Raw genomic sequence first — 19112 nt, forward strand, 5'->3', positions numbered from 1 at the left:
AAACTTTTGAACTGAAGGACAGAGAAAATTTACCGTTTCAGAGAAAAATTAATTTCTGAAAGTCTTTAAAAAACTGCGTATATTACTTTTACAGTGTTGATTATTCAAGAACAAATCGACGATATTTTCTTGAAAAAAAGTTACATAATTTTGCTGTTATACTGAGGAAGAATGTTAAAATTTACATGTTTTATGCAGTTACATAAAATTTTAACTTCCTGCCACGTCTCGTAAACACGAAAGTACCCTAATCGTAAATAACCCTCTAAAAAAATGACTTAATTTTTTTCAACAACAATATTGATGGAACAAAAATCTCTCAAACGAATATGGCATTTGAATCTAAGATTCGAGAGTTAAAATTATATCTATTTCTGTCCTTGTTGTGTGGTCAGACTTCGTTTCGATGGTAAAATTTTCATAATTGTAATACCTCCTCTCTTTGTGGTATGCATTTTTGTTCTTTCTAGTTTCTACAAATACGTATCAACCAGGGTCATCGTCTGCTTTCTTTTTTTTTGAATTGCTTGTAAAATTAACTAACGTGAAAAGCCTGCAACACACGAGAGCTATCAGCTGAACTCAAAGTGAGCGCAGACGATAACTCGCTTTGTGTAGATGAATTTTACTGAGTTTTATGGCTTATGCAACCTTTTCTCGCATATCAAACATGTTTGATAATTTTTGCCACGCGAGACAAAAACTCACTGTTTGCGCTAAATGTGAGCTAGTTGCTCAAATATAACTAATTGAAGAATCCACGAAATGTTTACTGCATAAAAATTGAGCGAATAAGGGGGACGCCAGGGAGTAGTAAGACTGTAGTCTTCAATCAATGATTTACATGAAGTAAAACACGAATGACGGTTGGTCCAAAGAATAAAATGAAAACAAAAAAAAAAGAATATTAGTCAGGACTCTGGAGTTTTTTTCAAAAATATATTTCTTAACTAGCCAGTTTATAAACACAAAATACAACAAAAAGTTTTAACATTAATAAACATTTAAACTATCCTAACACCAAATCTTTAAGATGGACGGTGGCAGAGACAATACAAACACACTCTGGCATTGTGTATAAATACTCTTCGTCTTTTGGCCTTCAGTAATTGAGAACAGTTTTGAATATTAACAACATTTCTTTCATGACATTGACCATAGATGGATTTTTATGTAGTTTTATGGAGAACTACCAAGGGAAGTGACATAAATCAAAGCGTTAAGAAACGAAGGTAAGATTTAGATTCAAAGAAAGAATCATAAGGACTTTAAACATTCAGTATGAAACTCTGCAATTCCACTAGATTTATGTTTGGCCGAAGGGAAGCTAAAATATTTTCGAAAGGCTGAAAAACTTGTCTAGGATTGTAAAAATTATATTGATGAATGGAGCCCTTGCACTGGTATAGAATGTTTTGAAATAGTTCTCTTCTCAATTACTGAAGACTAAAAAACTTTTTGAAATTGATAATATTTAACTGGTATTATTTTTCCGTGTCGACATAATTGTAGCATTGATTTTTGCGCAATGCTAAAGTTCCATGCATGGGTACAATCAAAATAAATAATTCTTCAAATATGTACAAACTCACTCTGGGGCTGTGTACCCAATAATGTGTCATTAATTATCTTACTTAAGCTGCTGCTGTGCGATGTATAGCCGGCTCACAAGCACAAACCTACACTGAAGTTCTGTACAAAATAAACACTGAATATCGTTATATTTACATCGCATGTTTCTAAAACACAAATAATTAAATATATATTGTCTAAAGCACAAAGACGAGACATTTCCTGAAAACTAGTATTTCTTTAACAAGAAATATGAAATGTTTGAGTGTTATCTGTGTGTCATGACGACTTAGTGAGCAGTAGGTTCTTACCCTAGACAATTTACATGTTAGTGATGTTGGCAGTAAGAAAAAATTTCGTTAAAGTCACCAGTTTTTAGGAAATATCTCAAACTACATAAGTATGCATGTGAAAAACGTATAATTATTTAAGTAAACTACAGCATCTAGTTGTTCTTTAAAACTCACTCTGTCACTGAATCAAAAATCCCAAAATTTCAAAATAGTTTGTGGAGGACATTTAAACATTTTACAACAAAAACTGGCCTTAAAATCTTGAGATGATGCAGTTATCAGACGAGTTCTTTCTTGACAATTCTGAAAGAAAGAAAAGTTACTTAAATTTCCTTAGCCAAAACTTGCAATTCAATTCACATTTTCCCAACTGAAAAAAAATCTGTTGACGTTAGTCAACACTGAATCATATGGTTACTGTTCAAATATTCAAAGACACAATATTATTATTACATTGACGTAGCTACTCATTATATAATACTTGATTTTCTTGGCAATAAACAAAATGAACAGGAACACACATCGGGGAGGGGGGAGGGGAGGGTGTAAGTGTTTTGACACCGTGTAGCTTGTTGGTCCGTCTAAAATTTTGTGCTTCTACATGAAATAAATACGCTACGAAAGTCGGTCACAAAACGTTAGAAAACCCCGTCTTTTTTTTGGGGGGGGAGTGCTCTTCAAAATGATATAAATAGATTTTGTCATTCGTCACTTTTGGGAATTCAAATTTCTTCCATAAAATAAACGTTATTTCAATACAAAAGAGCACAAAAATAATCAATAACTTTTAGTACCTGTAACTTGCGCCTGCATTTTTCACAGTTTTACACTTGGACAACATGAAAACAAGAATAGTTAAGTTGACCAACACAAAACATCCAATAGAAAATTCCAACATCAATGCAACATTTGCACGATCAACAATTTTATTAGGGACTGTAGAATTTCCATGGTTGACAACAGATAATACTTTCACAGTGGCCAACTTTTCATCATCAGCTGGAGCAGTTTTCACTGGGCTGACCTTTACATCATAAACCGAGGTCGTCAGGCGAGGAGTTGTTGAAGTACTTTCTAACTGACCTAAAATTGAAACATTTTTAAAAATGTTTGATTTTGGCAACAACAGAAGACATCATCAATTTATTCATACCAGGATCACTTGACTTGCAGCCATAGACTTCCACACGAAGACATCTTTCATAATTATAACGTAGAGGATAAATACGTAAATATTGAGTCTGTATTGAAAATATCAAATCATTTCGTTTTATGACACGACCGTTGATATTTCCTCGCCAAACCTTGATAAAGAACAAATGAAACATGATCTTTAACACACAAATTATGTTCAGTTATTAAACTGTGAATACTCCTACCTTATTTGGAGTGCTATAGTTGAACCAATCTTGACCATTTAAACTGAAACGAAGATGGTAAGTTTCGACATAACTTGGTGCCCAATCATCAAGACCTTGTGTAGCAACAGCCGTCATATAAACAACCTGACCAAGATTGACCTATAAAGAAATAATATTTTGATGATTATATGATTTTCAAATTAGTTCATCAATGCAGCAACATTTGTAGATAAATCTTGTGATATTAAAGAAATGATCAAAAACTGATCTCTTAATAAATGGATTGGCGAGAAACTGACCTGTAAATATGAGAAACGTCCGCCACAGAAAGCATATTTATCATTAAGTCGACCATACTTTGCCTTGGCATTTACGTAAATATCATCTTTTGAGATGTATAAAGTTGATACAAAGGAAGGTGAAGTTAACTGACTGTCTGCAATCCGTCCGTCACCAACACCAAGTGGAAGGTTGCAGTCTATAAATTCACATAAACAATTAAATATCCATAGCTCATACAAACAAGGCTACAATTTCTATAAAATGATTATGAACGAAGGAAGAGAAAGAAGACGATGAAAATAGATTAGACACTCCTATAACCTAGAAACATTTGTAAATTGCAATGCTTCTCAAACTTTCTGACATTTGCTAACCCATTGAAACCGTTTTTGGGATGGGGAAATTTTCATGACCAAAATATTTCAAAAAGTTTAAAGCATCAGTGTTAGACAATAATCATTCCAATTGCTTGTCAAACATGAGAAAAATGGCTAAATGTTTGCAGGACATAAGGATAAACATAAGATACGATAAAAAATGGTTTTTTCACCAGTAAATTTTTTATGAAGAGAAAAGTTATGGCCTTAGATGACAAGGTCATTATGAGATCAGTCTTGTTTTGTACAAAAATGAGTACATAAAATACACAATTACCATATAGTAACTACTTAATTTAAGAAAACTCTTCATTATCTTGATAAAAGTGTAAAATAGCTTTTAATAAATCAACAAAAAGTGAAAATGATCATCACTTTTTCTACATGGCTAAGTGGCATATGCTAGTCCACAGTTTGTCATATGTTGTACCACAAGTTGAAAGCAGAAACAATACTATTTAATTAACAGTGTTGAAATGCTTGAATGCAGGCAGAGACAAGCCAGCTTTTACTTCTACAATGCAAGAAAATTCTTGATCAAAACATTAAAAATAATTACATTCGTTGATTTCTACTGTTTTAAAGATCCAACACAAAGGTTTTCTTGTTGCTTCATAAAGTATGTTAGATAAGATAATTGAGAAGGTTTTATCAGATAGAATGAAACACAATGAAAAATACTGCATGAAATTGAAAAAAGAAAGTTATGAAAGAGGCAGTTCCCTACCAAATCATATGATATCCTTTAGATAAATCATAAGTTCATCATAATAGTTTTTTTAATGCATTGTATGTAGCACATGCAGTCTCTAAGATATTTTTAAAAATCTAAAAACCTACCCACTAAACTTAAAGTTAAATAAGCTATTTTTTAACATCCCTCTATATGAGAAACCTCGACAATAGGACAATGCTTATACTAGTAGTTCTCCTTAAAGCTTTTTTAGTTACCGAAATCGCAATAGGTTTTTTTCAAGTTCGAAAAGTTATAATCATTGGAGCTGTATAAGTATATCTATATATTTATTTCAATGGTTTTTCTGCACGATTGTAATCAAGCATAAATATCCATACGCAATAGCTCCATTTCTCTGCGTAATAAGTGTTGAATAAAATCGTATCGTTTCTAAAATGTACTTTTTAAAAGGATTTCGTGAACTGAACAAAATTCTACAACATGAAGCAACATCTTCAAGAAAGTTCAATGATAAATAACATAAGAGATAAAATATCACAATGCTCGACATGAGATTGCGTATTAAAACTCACCATTTGAAGACTTTGTTTTCTCCAAATCGACGGCCACGATCTGTTGTTTAACAAGGCCCGACAAAAAAGTAATTATCCAAAATCGCTGCAAATTCGCCATTTTCAAAAAGGAAGCAAATGTTTTGTCTAGTTGAGGATAAAATGAATACGAAAAGGTAAGTTGAAATTTGTGTTTATATTAATGTATTTTAAATGTTGAAATTTAGTGTGTTTCCACATCAAAATTTTCAAATTTCTTGGACTTGGGCCAGGTCGTAATTGATGGTGCTCTAGGTGCTAGAGATTTTAACCTTTACCTTTGCTGTTTGACTCGAGTTTGAGTGAGTGGAGTTTGTGGTTGAGTTAAAATCCGACAATCCACAAATGCATGACGGCTTGTTAAAATAACATTTTTCATTTTTGCAAGCAGAGATATGAAATTGTTTTCACTTTCAAATATTGCTTCTCTTCTAAAAGAAACTTGAAAACCTCTCAAAACAAGAAATACTTGCCACAAAACACACAGGGAGCTAAGCCACCCCCACCCCCCCTCCTCTAAATAAACTTGAAAACCTTTCAAAAGAAGAAATATGCGCTTTTTGTTGTCGTGATGTTTATGCAAGAAAAAACATAGTCATGAAAGCACACCTCAGTCCCATCCCATCCAAAAATTGGGAAGAGGCTATTTTTTTAGCAAGCTTATGACAGAGATTAGTAAACGTGATACGACGGCAGTTTCAAACTTCTTACAAAAGCATTTAGTGATTATTTTCACAGTTTTTTTTACTAAATTTTCTTGTTTAAAAGTGTCCTAAAATGCGATAAATGGCAATAAAAACTTCTCTAAGGTGCATGCCCCAGGACCCCCCCTAGGCTAAAGGGTCCTCAATATCATGGCTACAGTGCTAGCGGCTACCAACTGTACTACTTCTAAATCGGTGGCTACGGGCGAGAGAGGGCGTCGGCTTTCTCGAGCAATTGATTTAAAACACAAAACCTGCATATGATTATAAATTTACATAATGGCTCAATATTTGTACAGCGGTTTTGCCATCTAAAATTACCAGTGTTCAACTACATAAGTTTTCGTGTAATGTAACGCATAAATTAAACTATTTAACTGTCCCCTGCTGCTATTTTAATCTTATATCAAACAGGATATTTTATCATTTCAAAATTTTATAGGATATTTCATCATTTTACAACTAAACCTGATTTTATAATTTTGACTCTTCTGATGGCACTCTTATCACACTTACTGTGTCTTGACCATTCCTAAGAAAGAAAAATATTTACTATTTCAAAACTTCATTATTATAACTAAAAAACGACTTCCAAATTTATCATAACAAAATAATAGCGATGTTTGTAACAGTTTCTGAAAACTATACGCAAAACTTTTGAACAAAAAAAGTTGCGGAAAGCTCTAAAAAATGAACGAAGCTGGCTTTGAACATATTTACAGTCTGACAAGGACAAATTATAGCGAAGGTTTTAAAAATATTTTACATTGATAGACTTCAATGATATTTCAATTAGTGGAGGTAAAGAATAAAACAACTATTGAATTTGCCTTTCTCATTATATCAAGAATTATTGAGACCTCGCTAAACATTATCCGCCTCGGTATGAATAATTATTGATATCATGCTCAATCTCATCAATAGTTGTTTCTTATAACATGACGTATAGCTGTTCATAAGAAATCCCTTGATTTTCCTGGGCAACGAGGATCAAAGCCATTGAGAGCGACTATACGACGAAATAAAAGAGATTCGGATCATTTAGAAATTTTAAAAAGGACTTTAAGGGCTGATACTTAATAATTTACAAATTTAGTGGGTATTCTGTTGAGGTCTCTGCATAAGCAAAACCATATTTTTATACAAAAAAAACAACTCTGAAATAATCAATAAGTTATACCTGTTGACATCTTCTGGTTTTATGGCGGCTGCCTTACGTTTGAGTAAGATGAAAACAAAAATAGTCAAGGCGACCAATACAAAACATCCAATACAAAGACCCAACAACGATGCAACATTTGTATGAGAAACAGCGTCATGAGGAACTATGGGAATCTCCGTGACAACAGTATCATTCAAATGACTCCCAACATGAAGCACTTCAATTAAGGTGGACTTTTCATCTTTCATTGTAGTGGTTGCTTTAGGTTTCGTAGGGGTGACCTTTCCATCATCTACAGGAGAGGCTGCTTTAGGTTTCGTAGGGGTGACCTTTCCATCATCTACAGGAGAGGTTGCTTTAGGTTTCGTAGGGGTGACCTTTCCATCGTCTGCAGGAGAGGTTGCTTTAATTTTCGTAGGGGTGACCTTTACATCATCTGCAGGAGAGGTTGCTTTAGTTTTCGTAGGGGTGACCTTTCCATCGTCTGCAGGAGAGGTTGCTTTAATTTTCGTAGGGGTGACCTTTCCATCGTCTGCAGGAGAGGTTGCTTTAATTTTCGTAGGGGTGACCTTTACATCATCTACGGGAAAGGTTGCATCAGTTTTCGTAGGGGTGAACTTTGCATAATCTATAGGTTTGGTTGTATTAGTTTTTGCTGTGGTGACCTTTACATCAGTAATTGATGTCGTCAGGCGAGGAGTTGTTGAAGTATTTTCTAACTGACCTAAAATTGAAACATTTTTAAAAATGTTTGATTTTGGCAACAACAGAAGACACCATCAGTTTATTCATACCAGGATCACTTGACTTGCAGCCATAGACTTCCACACGAAGACATCTTTCATAATTATAACGTTGAGGATAAAAACGTAAATATTGAGTCTGTATAGAAGAGTTGAAATTGTTCCGTTTTATGCCCCGACCGTTGATGTTTCCTCGCCAAACCTTGATAAAGAATAAATGAAACCTGATCTTTAACACACAAATTGTTCAGTTATTATGTTCAGTTATTAAACTGTAAATACTCCTACCTTATTTGGAGTGCTATAGTTGAACCAATCTTGACCATTTAAACTGAAACGAAGACGGTAAGTTTTAACATAACTTGGTGCCCAATCGTCAAGACCTTGCGTAGCAACTGCTGTCACGTTTACAACGTAACTAAGATTGACCTATAAATAAACAATATCCTCATGATTATATGATTTTCAAATTGTATCATAAATGTAGCTCAACACTGGAGATAAATCTTATGGTATTAAAGAAAATTAAATGACAAAAAAGTCTGGAAAAATAAATGGATTAACGAGATACTGACCTGTAAATATGAGAAACGTCCGCCACAGAAAGCATATTTACCATTCAGTCGACCATAGTTTGGCTTGGCATTTATATAAATATCGTCTTTTGCGATGTATAAAGTTGATACAAAGGAAGGTGAAGTTAACTGCCTGTCTGCAATCCGTTTATCACCAACGCCAAGTGGATGGTTACACTCTATATATTCACATAAACAATTAACTATCTATAGCTTATGCAAACGAGGCTATAACTTCCATATAATGAATATGGAAAATGAAGGAAGATGATGAAAATTGACAAGACTCCGCTATAACCAGGAAAAGATTATAATTCGCGATCTTTGCTTACATTCTCTGATGTTTGCAAGCCCACGGAAACCGTTCTGGGATAGCGAGATTTGCCATGAAAAAATGTTTGAAGCTTACACTACACCAGTGTTTGTAATATTAATGATCCACATTGCTTGCCAAACCCGAGAAAAAAGGCAAAATGTTGGCAAGACAAGAGCTTCAGAAGATTTGACAATTTTAGTAGTTTCATTTCTTGTAAGACCTCTTGCAAATCAAACAATTGAGACAAGAAGGATCTTTCGCAGGAAAAAGCTTCGCAAAGATATTACTGTTAACTGGACATTTGTGTTTTTAAACAATTTGATGTTACCACAGAAGAACGATAATTAAGTAAATGTTAATAAAGACACATGTTAATACATTATGTTATGTCATTAACTTAACTTTATAACTTTTTGTATTTAACTTTTCTTTACACCCTTACAGGGTGTAAGGACCGGGCGTGCCCCGAAAATTATAGAAATCATCTCATTGTTCCTAATCCTCTTTTCGTGTACATGTAATTTTACTAAATTCCTTTGTGTGAAATTACGCGCTTCAATCAATGGTGTATAAACAATACGATGATTTCTGTAGTATCAATGGGACAACTTAAGGATTTAATTGTTCTTTTGTGTTTCATCATTTAAATATAACACGATGCGCACATACAATATGCAATTTCACTCGTCATTTTATCGATGTTTATCGAATTGGAATTCCAAAGGTTAATTATACAGTGCGATTAATCATTGTTTTTTCACGTGTAACTTTTCTATGAAGAGAAATACTATCGTATGAGACGATATAGTCACTATGGTCAGTTTAGTTTTATACAGGAAATGCAGACAAATATTAGAAAAACAAGATTACCGATTGACATCGCGACTCAAGATCTAACAATTTATATGGTATTTTAAGGGTTAAAAAACTCTACTCAGTTAAACGACAACACACGAAACCTCAAAAGTTCACGCTAATAAAAGATCAACTTACCTAATAATGATGTTTCCATAGCAGTAAAACACACAATGACCAAACAGCATCTGCTACATAAGGTTATTTCGAAAAACTTCATTATCTAATAATGGTAAAAATATGTTCCAAATAACACAGTTGCTTGCAACTTGTGAAAATTACAGTCAGTGGTTACACGCCGAACTGGTTTACATGTCTCATTTCGTGTTCGCCACAATTACAGGTTTATTATTAATAAATATTACAGAATACTCAGGTATCAGAAAGGACTATTGTTCACTATTTGTTATTATTATATGGCAGCGTCAGCCCCGGCTAAATGGCACGCTTTGATTGGCTCAGAAACATTTTTGCCGGTCCATTATTTTCCCGTAATCGACCACGGTCCAAAACGCTTAATTTTACTGTCAAATGTAAACAGACTTCGTAATGCAAACAGTAAAACGCAAAAAAAACCCGAAACAAAAAAACATTTACGAATGTGAGTCGAAGGAAAAAGCACTTGGAACACAGTTAAACTATCCAGACGATACAATTTGAAACGACATTTTTTTTTACTGACGAAAACTAAAAAAGTGAAAGCCAACCGTACAAAACAACAAAGACAAGAAAGAAAGCAAGTTTCAGGTCAACTAATGCCATATAATAAACCTTTTAATAACCTCGCTTTCTCGGCCTTTACGAAGAAATAACGGACCTCTGTCTTTTTGTACAAACCTCGCCATACGGGCTCCGTCTGTACAAAAAGACCTCGGTCCGATATGTCTCCGTAAAGGCCTTGAGCTCAGTTATTAAGGGCCTCATGATGAACTAGTAGATTTAAACGACCTATGGTTAAGTCAAAGACCACATGATATTCTTCATTTGACAATGCAGAATTGCTAGAATTGCTGAATTGCACACTCTATTAAGTTGTGGCATATTGCGTGTTATCAAAAGCACTTCTCAGATGAGGAGTTGATTAGGATTATTATTATTACAGCGATTTAACACTTTGGTGTTACTTTGAATTTGAATCAAATTACAAGGATTAAATGGCACGCGTGTGAGATCGGGGTCGGAGTCAATGTCAGGAAGTGAGAAAAGGTGTGAGATGTAGTTGGTGTCTGGGCAAATGAGTAAATGAAGCGAGATAGCCCTAGAATTGTTGTAATTAGTAGCATGTTGGGTTAGTCTTGTGTGTAGGTTTCGTTTAGTTTTGCCTATGTATGTATGACCACAACCAGGAATTTTAAAATTTCTTGGCCTTATAAAAAGTTGGGAGTGGATTATAAAATTTAGGATTCATAAAAAACACAAGAAGTCAAGACTAATAAGTTGCGGTAAAGTATTATCTCCGATTTTTAGTCAAGTCATAACTTTAAAGGCATATCCTGTTGCCGGATACCAAGAAAATTCTAAGTAGAAATATGTATTTTGTTTATCATAGTTTGAAAGCTACTCTACTTTAGCTTTGCATTTCATGCACTTTGTAACTTTGTAATATTGCGCCACTATTTCACACCATTTGAGGTTTCAACGGAATTAAGGTGAAGCATGGAATTTCGTGGTAAACAAACGCTTATCTAAGTCAACCGACAGACAAAAAGGCAAGAACGCGTCCAATATTTCTTTCTGATTGATTAGTTCTATTTCGTATAGCTGGTGGCTTTCTTGACTGCTTGTCAGTCATACTGTTCAGGAGCATGTAGTTCACCTTTGAGGCTATTGTCATAACTTTTATAATAATTCATGAAATCACGATGATACGCAAGAGAGACATCGACTATAGAGGAAACATTCAATAACGAAATAATATATAAAAAACACTTTAATGACGCAGTAATTGATGACAAAGAAGACATTCATGGCAGCGAATTGTTATCATAGGCGTACGGGGGGGGTGGGCTGGGGGGGCTGCAGCCCCCCCAATTTCTCGAGAATTTGTGTATTCGGGCAAGCATTTACATGATATTCTGGCAAGATACTTACTACAGTTTTTAAATTTTCAATATTAATCTACATCATTTCTATATCATAAACTGCTTCGGTTCTTGAGCGTGAACGGTCTTTTAATGGATGGTTTTTAAATTGTTTAAATTACTTAAATTTCAGGAGGTAAAATAAAAAAATCGCGTAAAGTGATTGGGTGCAAAATTTTTCTTGAGACATAATAGGAGAATTTTACATCCGCCCCATTATAATATAAACAAATTACGTCACGAGAAATCGGTCTATTTACTAGCGATATTGCGACGAATATATTCGGTGTTTACAACTTTTAAACGAACACGAACGCCGATATTTTCAATCAGAGCAAAGCTTTTGGTATTAAATTTATCCACATAACGTTCTCCATTTATAAAAAAGGGCTGAGGTCAGTAAAAGTCTTGAAATGTCTTGAAATTGCGAAAATCGTCTCCCACACGCTATCCGTTATACATTAATATATAGATTAACAATCGCTGCGATCCCCAAAAGTGATTTTTAGTTTTGCATGAAAATTAGGCTTCGTATGGAGAGGCACTGTCCATTCCATTGATTAGATTAGTGCCATTCACTCTATGATTGTTGTTCAAGGAAACTATTATCCACAAGGGGAAAACATTTAGTAGCCAAGCTCTAATAAAGCGTACATATGGCGTCTCGTAAACGACCGTATCGACATCGCGTTTGGTGCGAGGAATGCAGCAAGGAAATTGACAGTGATTATAAGGAGGTCCACTTTCGACGAGTTCACAATAATGAAAAGTTAAGTGTCATCGAGTGATGGATTCATCGGATTTATCGCAGTCAAAGTCAGTGGTTTCTTTGTAAAAAGTAACATGACAACCAAGGATGATAACCTAACCTTACAGGAAACAGAATCGAGTGCTAGTAAAGATTTAGCAGCCACTGGGTCTTTTGAGGAAAATCTACCTGAGATTAATTTGAAGGAGCCCATAAGCGAAGACCAAACGGAACCAATGAGAACGTTTATTGATGTTGATGAATTAAATCCACTGACGCAGTTCAGAGAAAATAAAGAATTGAATACGGTCACGGATAATGAAAATCTTACTTCCAGTGACGCACTGTTCATCGAAGAATTTAACTTAAATCAAAACATACAACGCGTTGCAACACCAGAATCAACGACGACGTCTAACACTCTAGACACAACAGCAATACAAGATTTAGATTCAACAGCATCTGTTCTAAATGAACAGACTAGAAAGGTTTCCCTTAACAGTATGAATGAAGAAGAGATTTCCACCTTGCACGCCCCAAAACAGCCTATATTAGGTGAATATCCTGCACGAAAATTCGGCAGTGAAACATTTGTGCGACGATTTCAGCCTGAATGGTACAAGAAATATCCATGGATTAGTTACGAAGTGGATAAATGCCTATGCAAATAGTACTTTAAAGAACGACATGGAAAAGATAATTAACATTTTTGGACAGCGACGTAATCGTAAATCTTATTTCTTTTAGTCTTAGATCGTCGCACATTTAACTAACTAAATTTCTTCTGCGTCTAGTGTTATATATGACAAAATTTCAAATATCAAATAAAATGTAGTTACTTTCGTAGCATCCTCTTAGCAAATTGTAATGATTTTAGCTTATCAATTGAGATGGCCAGAGACAACATAAGAATATCTATGACGTCATACGTCATATGACGTCATATAATTCGGGCAAATTTAGTCCAGCTCCCCCTAAAAATATGTGCCCGTACGCCTATGATTGTTATCATAATCATGTCAAACATATCTCGCCTTTTTTTTCGATTCTCTTAATTTCATGTCTTTCGCTTAGGTATACGAACAAACGAGATGATAAAGAGAGGCTTTTCTTTACATACACACGCAATTGTTAAGTCGTCGACATCTCTCGTCATGTTCGTTTCGTTTTACTTGATTGCTCCAGTGGATTGCTCTCGTTAGACTATGCTAGAGCATGCGCAGTGCTGCCTGCATCATTCATTGCTTATTTGATTTCTGTTAGTTTTGACGACTTCATCATCTGTTTACCATGAAAAATCTAGCAAGACTTTTGTTTCAATTCAAAATGAGAAAAGTCTCTTTTCTTTCATTTCTTTTACATCCAAAAATCCTACCTATTCAACAAGAAATGAATGCAAAGCCAAAATTCTGATTATTTATCTTCAAATACAGCCATTTGCAATCGACCGTGCGGCGTGCATAAATTTAAAGTTTGTTAATAGTTTCAAAACTTGACGTTACTAACGGCTAACTCATTGTTGCGAAGGCGTGCTTGTTAAGTTATGGAAAATGTTGTTTTTATTTAATAATTAACCACAACATGTCGAAATTTAGCAAGTATAGAAAGACGTTTGAAAACTTTAAACTCTATCGTTACATATAAGACTATAAATTGGTGTTGGTGAGACACAGTGTGTCTTTGACGTAGACTCGTAGAGCGACACTTTGTTATTAACCAATGCTATCTCAGGGTTACTAATTTCTATCAAATGAAACCTAAGGAATAAGAATATTGGTCTGGATTTTTTGTATGAAAATATATTTTAACATGCCAGTTTATAAACACAAAATACAACAAAAAGTTTTAACATTAATAAACATTAAACATTTAAACTATCCTAACAACAAATCTTTAAGATGGACGGTGGCAGAGACAATACAAACACACTCTGGCATTGTGTATAAATACTCTTCGTCTTTTGGCCTTCAGTAATTGAGAAAAGCAAGGTATGATTTAGATTCTCTCGCAAGGACCATAAAAACGTCTGTGAAAAGCTCTTTCATTGGATTTTAAGTTATGTCAAAAATGCTGAGAGTTAAAATATTTTCGAAGGGCTAAAAACTGGGGATGGAACCCTATGCACATGGATAAATATTTCATTTATGGTATTAATGTTCCAATACAGGAAGTGAAAATTGAATCTTTGTTGAAAATAGAATTAATGTTTTGAAATTATTTAATAATTTCTTTTCTTAATTACTGAAGACTCAAAAAACTTTGAAGTTCCTTTAAAGTTATATCATTTAAAATATAACACTTTCATTTTTGACAATATACAAACTCCCCCCGGAGCTGTGTACTTAAAGATGAATCGTTAATTTTCTGACTTAGGCTGCTGCTGTGCGATGTATAGCCGGCTCACAAGCACAAACCTACACTGAAGTTCTGTACAAAATAAACACTGAGTATCGTTATATTTACATCGCGTGTTTTTTAAACACAAATAATTAAAAAAACTCTCTAAAGAACTAAGACGAGACATTTCCTGAAAACTAGTATTTCTTTGACGAGAAATATGAAATGCTCAAGTGTTATCTGTGTGTCATGACGACTTAGTGAGCAGTAGGTTCAAACAATAGAAAATTTATATGTTAGTGATGTTAGAAAGTAAGAAAAAATTCCGTTTAAGTCACCAGTTTTCAGAAAATTTCTCAAAAAAAAATTATTTAAGTAAACTACTGCATCTCGTTGTTCTTTAATACTCACTCTGTCACTGAATCAATCATCCCAAAATTTCAAAGGAGTTTGTGGAGGACATTTAAATATTTTACAACAAAAACTGGCCTTAAAATCTTGAGACGACGCAGTTATCAGACGAGTTCTTTCTTGACCAATCTTAAATAAAATAAAGTATTTACTTAATTACACTTATTTTATCGAAAGTTGCAATCCAAATTTTCCTAATTCAAAACGAGCTTCCAAACTTACACTAACAAGATAATAAATGTGCTGGCGTCGGTCATATGAATGACAACGTTACCTTTCAAATGTGCTAAGACACAATACTCATATAACATGACGTAGGACAACATTGAATGATTTCTTAGCTGGAATTCTCGTTTCTTTCATAAACAAAATCACATTCCTCCAAAAATAAGCACTAAAATAATCAATAAGTTATACCTGTAAAAAGCTTCTGGTTTTTTGGCTGCTGCTTTACGTTTAAGTAAGAAGAAAACGAAAATAGTCAAGGCGACCAATGCAAAACATCCAATACAAAGGCCCAACACCAATGCAACATTAGTTTGAGAAACAACGTCATCAGCGCCTACAAGAGTCTCAGTGACCTTAGTATTATTCACATGCTTTAGCACCTCCGTAGGGGTGACCTTTACATCATCAATAGGAGTGGTTGCACTAGTTTTCATAGGGGTGAACTTTCCATCATCTACAGGAGAGGTTGCATCAGTTTTCGCAGGGGTGAACTTTCCATTATCTACAGGAGAGGTTGCATCAGTTTTCGAAATTGAAACATTTTTAAAAATGTTTGATTTTGGCAACAACAGAAGACATCATCAGTTTATTCATACCAGGATCACTTGACTTGCAGCCATAGACCTCCACACGAAGACATCTTTCATAATTATAACGTTGAGGATAAAAACGTAAATATTGAGTCTGTATAGAAGAGTTGAAATTGTTTCGTTTTATGCCACGACCGTTGATGTTTCCTCGCCAAACCTTGATAAAGAATAAATGAAACATGATCTTTAACACACAAATTGTTCAGTTATTATGTTCAGTTATTAAACTGTAAACACTCCTACCTTATTTGGAGTGCTATAGTTGAACCAATCTTGACCATTTAAACTGAAACGAAGACGGTAAGTTTTAACAAAACTTGGTACCCAATCGTCAAGACCTTGTGTAGCAACTGCTGTCACGTTTACAACGTAACTAAGATTGACCTATAAATAAACAATATCTCCATGAAATGATCTTCAATAATGGATAATAGACAATGAATGTAGGACAATTTTAGATTAATCTTGTAAGCAAAAAGGAATGTCCTAAAAGAAACTGATCTCTTCATAAATGGATTAACGAGAAACTGACCTGTAAATATGAGAAACGTCTGCCACAAAAAGAATATTTTCGATTCAGTCGACCATAGTTTGGCTTGGCATTTATATAAATATCTTCTTTTGCGATGTATAAATGTGATACAAAGGCAGGTGACGTTAACTGACTGTCTGCAATTTGTCTATCACCAACGCCAAGTGGAAGGTTACACTCTATATATTCACACAAACAGCTAACAATCCATAGCTCATACAAACGAGGCTACAATTTCCATACAATGAGTATGAAAGAAAAGAAATCAAGACGATGAAAATAGACTAGACACTTCTATAACCAGAAAACGTTAATAATTCGCAGATTTTGTCCAAAAATCTATGACATTTGCTAACCCATAGAAACCGTTTTTGGGATGAGGAAATTTTCATGACCAAAATATTTCAAAAAGTTTAAAGCATCAGTGTTAGACAATAATCATTCCAATTGCTTGCCAAACATGAGAAAAATGGAAAAATGTTTGCAGGACATGAGGTTAAACATAAGATAGGATAAAAAACTTTTTCACGAGAACGATATGGTCATTGTGATCATTTTTGTTTTATACACTCGTGTTCTGATGATGAAACAATTCCCGTGTTTGGATGGCCCAATCTTCAAATTTATAAACCATGGAGTCTCATGTCGTATGTTTGTCAATGAGTCGAAACTCCATGCGATATCGTTTCCATATGTTGCTCAAATGCTGAGTTGAAAGATATGACCTGTAGGTATAATTATTGTTTCACGGCTTTGGGGGAAGTTAATTGAGGAAGTTTAACATATAATTTGAGATAATGAAAAATGTTACGAGAAATTTGAAAGAAAAAACAGTTTTGATTTACCAGATTCTTCTCGTATGAGAAACCAAATGATACGACATTATTCAGTTCAATCATAAGTAGATCATAAAACATTGTTGTATTTTTCTTTTGATATTCTACATGTTTTATGTAAGATATTTCAAAAGCGCAAAAAATCTTCGCACTAAAACTTAATTTAAATATGCTGAATTATTTCGCGCACTTCTTGGAAAGCTTTGGTCAAAACAGCAGGAAAACTGAAACAGGAAGTTTAGAAAAAAAATGGCAACGATGAAAGTGATAAAAAAAGTCACAAGACGCCAAAAATTCAAGAGGGCATGTTTTGCTGTAAACTGATACCCTTTAATCGACCAAAGTAAACAGGTCAATACCTCACTTTCGTCATTCCGCAACGAAAACTTAATAAGGCAAAAATAATAAAATGGCAGCTTTTAGTTTTAAAAACCACAAGAGTTGGTTTTTTCTTGTTTAAAAAGTTACAATGCATGCATGTACGTAAGAAAGCATGAATACAAAACCGTCAAAAGCACGCCATTTCAAAGCACAATAAATGGTGAAAATAAAATCTTATCCCCCTATAGAACGTACAAAGGAATTTTGTTGACATAAGAACATTCAAAAGCCTGAAGTAATACTTAATAAAATTCTACTCACGAAACATATTTATTTGACACAAAAACAGTTCGAATGAGCCAGCCTCTCCTGGTGTGAGATACCAAATCATATGATATTCTTTAGTTAAATCATAAGTTGATCATCTATCAAACATCAGTTATTTTTTCTTATGCACTATAATTTACATGTTTGATCTAAGATACTTCGAAAAATCAAAAAAACCTATACGTAAAACTCAAATTTAAATACACTATTATTTTATATACATCTCGAAAAGCTTTGGCAATGTGATGTAACATTGTTGAAACGTTTAGAATTAAAAATGTTGACAATTTACAGAGTGTTTTACTAAACTACTCTTTTGCAATTGCAATCTATTATTTCTGGCTGTTCTATATTGTGAAATCTAAAGTTAGAACCACATGACCACTTTTACAAGGATCTTGGGGAGGGTAATAGCAAATCAGCATTTGATCTTATTCATGCATTTTCATTACACTGAATATTTCAAACATATTTTGTGTTGTCCAGCACAAATGAAGTTGTTTACAATGTTATGTAATTAATAATAATCACAACATCAATAATCATTAAGTAGAGTAAAATATTTTTAATCCAGCCTATTGTTCTTACAAAGAAATTTCGCCGACATAACATTTAATAGACAAAATAATAGCCCCAAGCAAGCGGAATAATACTTTATATAGGACAAAGATTAAGACCAGTTTGCAGTTTATGAATTACTAACCGTCTGATGATTTGTTTAAGGAGACGGCCATTGTTGGTTTGTCCACAAGGCTCAACAGCGAAGGAACTATCCAAAATATCAGCGAAGTCACCATTTTGAAGAAAGAAAAAACACTATTCGTCTATTAGAATATGTAAAGAAAAATAAGTTGGCCTTGTTCTCGTAACACCAGGCAAGTTACTGAAACACTGGTCACTGAACCAACTGGATTACAATCTAAAGGTTCATAGTTTTGAATATCCATATATGTCCTATGTGCAATGTGTTAATATCAGGTTACAATCTAATGGGAGAAAAAAATTTGAATCATATTCGAATTGTAAACATACATTCAAAAGTCGCAATCATTTCATTAAAAAATCCCACAGTACCATTTTTATTGATGCCAAGATTTTCGTTATTTTTCATTTTTACTATTTTCATTTTTTGAGCTGCTTGTCATTTGAAACTGCGAGAAACTTTCACCGATTT

At 33.9% G+C, this 19112-nt stretch overlaps 2 protein-coding genes across 6 annotated transcripts; both read right to left on the bottom strand.

Moving 5' to 3' along the window:
- Positions 1 to 946: 946 nt before the first annotated feature.
- On the bottom strand, positions 947 to 5326 carry LOC124448137 (EGF-like repeat and discoidin I-like domain-containing protein 3). The gene is made up of 6 exons (XM_046999148.1): positions 5155 to 5326; positions 3526 to 3704; positions 3245 to 3385; positions 3019 to 3169; positions 2660 to 2948; positions 947 to 2168 (listed from the first exon to the last, which is right to left on the bottom strand). Exons 1-6 carry the CDS (start codon positions 5252 to 5254, stop codon positions 2144 to 2146), a joined length of 885 nt encoding a protein of 294 aa, XP_046855104.1. The 5' UTR covers positions 5255 to 5326; the 3' UTR covers positions 947 to 2143.
- Positions 5327 to 5879: 553 nt separating this feature from the next.
- On the bottom strand, positions 5880 to 18836 carry LOC124448135 (EGF-like repeat and discoidin I-like domain-containing protein 3). Of its 5 annotated transcripts, none has more exons than XM_046999143.1 (6): positions 18642 to 18836; positions 8357 to 8535; positions 8070 to 8210; positions 7833 to 7983; positions 7057 to 7666; positions 5880 to 6408 (listed from the first exon to the last, which is right to left on the bottom strand). In XM_046999143.1, exons 1-6 carry the CDS (start codon positions 18733 to 18735, stop codon positions 6351 to 6353), a joined length of 1233 nt encoding a protein of 410 aa, XP_046855099.1. In that variant the 5' UTR covers positions 18736 to 18836; the 3' UTR covers positions 5880 to 6350. The 5 variants fall into 5 exon arrangements, with proteins under 5 accessions (XP_046855099.1, XP_046855096.1, XP_046855097.1 ...); XM_046999140.1 differs by having other exon boundaries at positions 7057 to 7762; XM_046999141.1 differs by lacking the exons at positions 7833 to 7983; positions 8070 to 8210; positions 8357 to 8535 and adding exons at positions 15929 to 16079; positions 16166 to 16306; positions 16455 to 16633 and having other exon boundaries at positions 7057 to 7762.
- Between the last annotated feature and the right edge of the window lie 276 nt (positions 18837 to 19112).

This window comes from Xenia sp. Carnegie-2017, unplaced genomic scaffold, assembly GCF_021976095.1.
Source record: "Xenia sp. Carnegie-2017 unplaced genomic scaffold, XeniaSp_v1 HiC_scaffold_23, whole genome shotgun sequence".
NCBI classification, from domain to species: Eukaryota; Metazoa; Cnidaria; class Anthozoa; order Malacalcyonacea; family Xeniidae; genus Xenia; species Xenia sp. Carnegie-2017.

What these genes read in the sequence shown, in the direction of transcription:
- LOC124448137 (XM_046999148.1), bottom strand. Translation starts at nt 5,254, where the DNA reads ATGGCGAATTTGCAGCGATTTTGGATAATTACTTTTTTGTCGGGCCTT. An exon ending in GACGTTTCTCATATTTACAG is followed by an intron (nt 3,386 to 3,525) that starts GTCAGTTTCTCG and finishes ATTTCTTTATAG; the next exon opens with GTCAATCTTGGTCAGGTTGT. An exon ending in ACTATAGCACTCCAAATAAG is followed by an intron (nt 3,170 to 3,244) that starts GTAGGAGTATTC and finishes TTCTTTATCAAG; the next exon opens with GTTTGGCGAGGAAATATCAA.
- LOC124448135 (XM_046999140.1), bottom strand. Translation starts at nt 18,735, where the DNA reads ATGGTGACTTCGCTGATATTTTGGATAGTTCCTTCGCTGTTGAGCCTT. An exon ending in CTGCAAGTCAAGTGATCCTG is followed by an intron (nt 7,763 to 7,832) that starts GTATGAATAAAC and finishes TTTCAATTTTAG; the next exon opens with GTCAGTTAGAAAATACTTCA. An exon ending in AAACCAGAAGATGTCAACAG is followed by an intron (nt 6,409 to 7,056) that starts GTATAACTTATT and finishes TTTCTTTCTTAG; the next exon opens with GAATGGTCAAGACACAGTAA.